Raw genomic sequence first — 6,403 nt, forward strand, 5'->3', positions numbered from 1 at the left:
ATCAAACTGTGGAAAACATTAACAATAAGCATTTTGGTCGCTGGAGGTATCAAATGAAAAGCTTTTGCATAAAAGAATCCAGTAGTATACAACCTAATCTGAGAGTCTACAGATAACACTAACACTAAATTAGTTGCCTATTATTTTTGCAATAGGGTCTAGGCTCTTCAGTGAAAAGCCGAAAGAACTAACAGCCCCGAAATTAAAAGGGAAATCGGCTCAGAAAGAACTAACCTCGTGCCGAGATGATGAGGTGAGAATCCCTTTCCTGAATATCAGCTCTCTCTCTCTCTCTCTTTGTGCAAAGCAAAAAAACACACCCGATCTCTCTATCTCTCCCTGGATCGTTCTTCTTTATCTCACCGGATTGTTCTCTATCTTTGGATCGTTTTTCATAATAATATTAAACTGCAGAAGTGTTGGCAACCAGCAATTGAAGGGCAAAAACGTAATTTCGACGTGAACAGTGATGAAACAGTCGAAAATAGTGAACCGCGCCCTTTTCATAGTTTCTACAACAGGAATCAGGGGTACAGGAGGGCATGTGACCCCTGAATGGTTCAAAAACATATCTATCACTGTGAGGGTGGATGTTTACAGCTACGGCATTTTGTTATTAGAGATTATTTGCTGCAGAAATCATTTTGAAGAACATGCTGAGAATGATGATCAAATGGTACAAGCTGATTGGGCCTATGATTGCTACAACCAAATGAAACTGCATCTGTTAGTACCATTTGGTTTGCACCGACTAGTTCATTTGGGTTGCACTTGCAGATAATCAAAACAAAAATGCATCATTCAATTGAAAGAGTCATTTTCACACACACACACACACACAGGGCTAACATCATCTCCACAAAACCCATTTCATTGAGATCTTGAAAATCAAACAAGATATACAACCAGAGCTACTTCAAGATTCTTCAAAACCAGAATCTACATCAAATTATAAATACCAAAGCAGAGTGGATCAATAATCTAAGCCCTCTCGCCTCTGATTCTCCTCGCAAGCTGAATATCCTTGGGCATAATAGTAACCCTCTTCGCATGAATAGCGCAGAGATTCGTATCCTCGAAAAGCCCCACCAGGTACGCCTCCGCCGCCTCCTGAAGCGCCGCCACGGCGCTGCTCTGGAATCGGAGATCAGTCTTGAAATCCTGAGCAATCTCCCTCACAAGCCTCTGGAACGGAAGCTTTCGGATCAGAAGCTCCGTGCTCTTCTGGTACTTCCTGATCTCTCTCAGCGCCACCGTTCCCGGCCTGAACCGGTGAGGCTTCTTCACTCCTCCGGTCGCCGGAGCCGACTTCCTGGCAGCCTTGGTCGCCAGCTGCTTCCTCGGCGCCTTTCCTCCGGTGGACTTGCGAGCTGTCTGCTTGGTACGAGCCATTGTGAAGAAGAAGAAGAAGAAGAAGGATTAGGGTTTGGGTTTTGGGAATTTTGGGTTTAAGCGATTGGAATTTCAATCGTGGATTTGGGGAAGAAATGGGGTGTTGGTGTGGAGATTTATAGGGGTGTTGGTGTGGAGAAGCGGGACGTTTGAAATTGTTGGTGAATATGGAGCGTTGATTTGGATCGTGTTAGCTTTGGACGGTTTAGATTTGTTTTTGTTGTGAACTATAGGGATTGCGATCCGCGTGCTCTGGAATTCGCAAATGGGATTGCTTTGTTAAAATTTGAAAAGGTTTGGGTCGCGCGTTGGTTTTCCCACTCGATTCTGTTCATATGAGGCCTTAAATATGTTTAGGCCCAAATGTTTGTGTGATAAAGCCTAAAAGAAAAGCTTTTTAGGATCTTCGCCATTAAAAAAAAAATAAAGGCCCAAAATGCACATTCAATTGTTTTGAAAAGAAGATAATATTATGAGTGTTTCTATTGGGACTTTTAAATCTGTTCAGTTGACCTCACTCTATTATGAATTATTAAATGACATATATAGCCTCTTATAAAATGACTATTAAGGACAATAATTATACCAAAAAATATTATATTTAATTTCACTAGACTTTCCAATTCAATAATATTATATTGCATTTTTTATTATTTTCGTTATCTATTTTCATTTTCCAATTTCACTACATACTCATTAAAGCATTTATATATATTTAATAAGAATTAAAACTATAACCAAGATCATGTGACATAAAAACTCCTATCATCATATATGTTGAACTCATATTGATGAGGGATAACAAAAGAAATTATATTACGACCTAAATCCCCGTCTATCCATTATATTTACAAAAGAAAAAAAATCTAAAAAACTATTAAATAATTAATCATAAGGTACAGAAAATAGAGAAAATAATTAAACATTAAAAAAATTACTCTTAATTTTTTTTTTTTTGCACATCTACAAGAGGAAAGAAAAAAAAATTTATTAGAAATTAATTTTTAAAGCCCAATACATAGTGTTTGAGTTTTATTTTTTTTGGAATAAGAGTTTCTTTTATATTAGATAAGAGATTTATATAATCTGGTTAAGGAATGAATATGTAAATTATATGAGTGGGGTTATTTCAGGAACTTGAGTGAGGTTTAGTGAGTAAATTTAGTATTTGAAAATTTGATAGGAGGTGTAAAAAGCAAAGAGATCAAGTGAGTAAATTTAGAGGTTCTAATAAAAAACCTCTAATATTATTACTAGGTACTATTAAGGTCGTACATGAGGGCATGCATCCAGTATAATATTTGGAGCAGTTACAAACCATTCAACTTTTGTCTCTCAGATTCAAAACTAAGAGCAATTCCTCCTGTTTCTTTGCATACTTTATGCCATACCATGAAGCATATGCCCAGTGTAAACTTGAATGCTCAGTTTTAATTTTATTCATTGATGTCATTGTTGATGACGAGTTCGAGCCTTACCAGGATCAATTCTCTATTACCTAAAACCTGAAGAAAAGTCTTCAGTTTGGACTCTAAGTGCTAAAACCATTAATTTAATACTAGTTTGATCAATCTGTACGTAGCCAAATAATTGCTTCGTCCTCTAGCTTCTTTCCTGTGTGTAAATGGCTTTTCATCTTCTATACCATCTTTGCTTCATCGTTCTCGCGCTTCTTCCTTGTTCCACCATGGCTCAAACGTCGAAAAACATATCCTTAGGCTCATCCCTCACTGCACAAAACGACGATAACTCCTCCTGCCCATCCCCATCTGGTGAGTTTGCTTTTGGTTTTCGACAGATTGAGAAAGATGGTTTCTTACTAGCCATCTGGTTCGATAAAATACCTGAGAAAACAATCGTGTGGTCAGCCAATAGGGACAGCCTTGTGCCACAAGGATCAAAAGTTGAGCTCACCAGTGGTGGCCAATTTGTGCTCAATGATGCAAAGGGTAGTCAAATATGGTCTGCCAATTCTCCTAGTACCGGAGTTTCCTATGCAGCTATGCTCGACACCGGAAATTTTGTGCTGGCTAACCGAAACTCCACCAACTTGTGGGAGAGTTTTGATCAGCCAACTGACACAATGCTTCCCACACAGAGTCTACAACAAAGTGGCAAACTCTTTGCTCGCTACACGGTGACAAATTACTCGACAGGTAGATTCATGTTTTCACTACAACCTGATGGAAATCTCAGGCTTTACACGACAAATTTCCCTCAAGATTCTGCCAATTTCGCATATTGGTCAGTCAAAAATACTGAAATTGGATTTCAAGTCATCTTCAATCAGTCTGGCCTTATTTACCTTACATCGCAGAATGGGACCATACTTAATACAATATCAGTCAACCCCATTGCAACGCAAGATTTCTACCAGCGATCAACACTCGACTATGATGGAGTTTTGAGGCACTATGTTTACCCTAAAAGAAGCACAAGCGGGGAAATGTGGCCTATGGCCTGGTCTACTTCTTCTTTCATACCGCCAAATATCTCTTTGTCAATTGTCGAAAAGGTAGGAAGCGGTGGGTGTGGGTTCAACACCTTGTATAGGGTTGATAATACTTGTGCATGTCCAAATGGTTACAGTTTTATTGATCCAAACGATGAGCTCAAAGGATGCAAACAGGACTTCGTTCCACAAAGCTGCAACGCACCGGCGGATGATTTTGACTTTGATGAGTGGCCAAACACAAATTTTCCGGGTTTGGATTATGAGCAATTTCAAGGGATGGCTGAGGATCGGTGCAGACAGAGTTGCCTAGAGGATTGCTTTTGTGCTGTTGCCATTTCCAATATCTACAGAGAGTGTTATAAGAAGGGACTCCCTTTTGTGAATGGGACGATTGATTCTAGTACTCATGGGACGAAAGCTCTTGTCAAATTTAGGAAACACAATTCTATTTCAAAAAAGAAAGAGGATTCAACTTTGATCATTGTTGGATCAGTGCTCCTTAGTAGCTTGGGGATTCTGAACTTCATATTACCTCTGATCACATATGTGGTTGTTTCTCGAATGTATTCTAGAAAAGCTGTGGCGGTTCCTCCTAATTACCAAGGCATGAACTTGAAGTATTTCACTTATGAGGAGCTAAAAGAAGCTACGAATGAGTTCAAGGAAGAACTAGGCCGCGGTACTTCTGCAACAGTTTTCAGAGGAGTTTTAGCATGTGACGAGGGCAAATGTGTTGCAGTCAAAATTTTAGACGCGAAGCAGGTTTGAGAAAGTGATTTGGAATTCAGTGCTGAAGTGAGAGCAATTGGGAGAACAAATCACAGGAATTTAGTCCAACTACTTGGATTTTGCAACGAGGGGCAGCACCGAATTCTTGTGTATGAGTTTATGAGCAACGGTACACTAGCAAGCTTCCTTTTCGGAGACACAAGGCCAAATTGGTGCCAAAGAAGGCAAATTGCATTGGGTATTGCCAGAGGGCTCTTGTATTTGCATGAGGAGTGCAGCAACCAAATTGTACATTGCGACATTAAGCCTCAAAACATTCTTCTAGACGACTCATTCACAGCAAGGATCTCCGATTTTGGATTAGCCAAGCTTTTGAGACTGGACCAGACTCGAACTATTACAGGAATTAGGGGAACAAAAGGGTATGTGGCACCCGAATGGTTCAAGAACTTACCTATCACAGCAAAGGTGGATGTGTACAGCTTTGGTATTTTGTTGTTAGAAATCATTTGCTGCAGGAAGAAATTCGACGAAGAAGCAGAAGATGCAGTTCAAATAATACTTGCTGACTGGGCATATGACTGCTATAAGCATAAGAAACTACATCTTTTGTTGGAGAAAAATGATGAGGCAATTGAAGACATCAAGATGATGGAGAAGTACGTGATGATCGCAATGTGGTGCATTCAGGAAAATCCATCACTCAGAACCACCATGAAGAAAACCTTTCAAATGCTTGAAGGAACTGTCGAAGTCTCAAAACCACCAGATCCATCTGCTTACAGAAGTTCCATACTTTTAGACCCTGCACATTAGTTTGTGATCAATTCAAATTATTACAATAATGTTTGGCAATGCATGTATAATAGTTTTGGGATTACTGTTTAAGATTTCTCAATGTAAAGAATATTAAGGGTAAAACTGTAAGTGACACTTGCTTCAGGTTGTATAACAATAATCAATTTATGTTGCTCTAAGTGAGTAACAAACCCGAAGCTCATTTGTGCTTTGTAGAGTAGAAATTCCGTCCCTCCAGCCATGGAGTATGCAAAGAGTATAAGAGCGCTTAAAGCTTATATATCAAGTTTCTCTTCTCAACTTCACACATATTGGAAAGAGATAATCTATATAACACACTGCTAAAAGAGAGAAGAAGATAGGTGAATTGGTGATCATTAATCTCACTCCAAGCTCCAAGAACTCCGCACTGCTGCTAGCAGCTACAATGTTGTGGGCACTGAGCAGGGTGATTGTGATTCCATAGCAGAATTTCGTGCCGTGCTCGAATGCCTCAACTCCACTCAGAAAATCACACAGTTGGATTATAGGTTTCTGCATATATATTCAAAGCAGAGCTTCCGCATCCTCAAACAGTTTGACAGAAGTGGAAACTGTGTGACCTGTGAAAATGAATTAATTAATTTCGAGAAAACATTCGCCTGCAATAATCAATTGGATTTTGTGAGGAACTTGTTGAGTGTACCTTGTGAAGCAAATATCTGCTTCCCTTCACTTGAATTATGAGATCACTTGAAAACTTCAAAGGAACTTGTTTAGTAAAAAGTTCTATTAATGATACAGCGAAAAAGATAGTTCATGACTGATTCCTTCTATTCATTAATCATTATTCTTTTGGGAAACAAATTCATGACCCAGAATGGAAATTGACGCGGTATAATTACAATAATTATCCAAGAAAAGTTTCAGAATGTTGGTTGGCAAGTATGAAAAGAGCTTCATTAAGTTCATCTATTAAATTCAACCTTCGATTTGGCTCAAAGGAGTTTTCAATTTACGTGCATGCATTTATGTACACAGGGAATAAAT

The 6,403-nt window shown here is 38.9% G+C and overlaps 2 protein-coding genes across 2 annotated transcripts; one reads left to right on the forward strand and one right to left on the reverse strand.

The window, feature by feature from the left end:
- Positions 1-855: 855 nt before the first annotated feature.
- Positions 856-1,468, reverse strand: LOC112165445 (histone H3.2). The gene has a single exon (XM_024301950.2). It carries the CDS (start codon positions 1,390-1,392, stop codon positions 982-984), a length of 411 nt encoding a protein of 136 aa, XP_024157718.1. The 5' UTR covers positions 1,393-1,468; the 3' UTR covers positions 856-981.
- Positions 1,469-2,936: 1,468 nt separating this feature from the next.
- LOC112165451 (G-type lectin S-receptor-like serine/threonine-protein kinase LECRK3) lies at positions 2,937-5,514 on the forward strand. The gene has a single exon (XM_024301955.2). It carries the CDS (start codon positions 3,017-3,019, stop codon positions 4,613-4,615), a length of 1,599 nt encoding a protein of 532 aa, XP_024157723.1. The 5' UTR covers positions 2,937-3,016; the 3' UTR covers positions 4,616-5,514.
- The last annotated feature ends 889 nt before the right edge of the window (positions 5,515-6,403 follow it).

Source organism: Rosa chinensis, chromosome 5, assembly GCF_002994745.2.
Source record: "Rosa chinensis cultivar Old Blush chromosome 5, RchiOBHm-V2, whole genome shotgun sequence".
In the NCBI taxonomy this organism is placed as follows: Eukaryota; Viridiplantae; Streptophyta; class Magnoliopsida; order Rosales; family Rosaceae; genus Rosa; species Rosa chinensis.

What these genes read in the sequence shown, in the direction of transcription:
- LOC112165451 (XM_024301955.2), top strand. Translation starts at nt 3,017, where the DNA reads ATGGCTTTTCATCTTCTATACCATCTTTGCTTCATCGTTCTCGCGCTT.
- LOC112165445 (XM_024301950.2), bottom strand. Translation starts at nt 1,392, where the DNA reads ATGGCTCGTACCAAGCAGACAGCTCGCAAGTCCACCGGAGGAAAGGCG.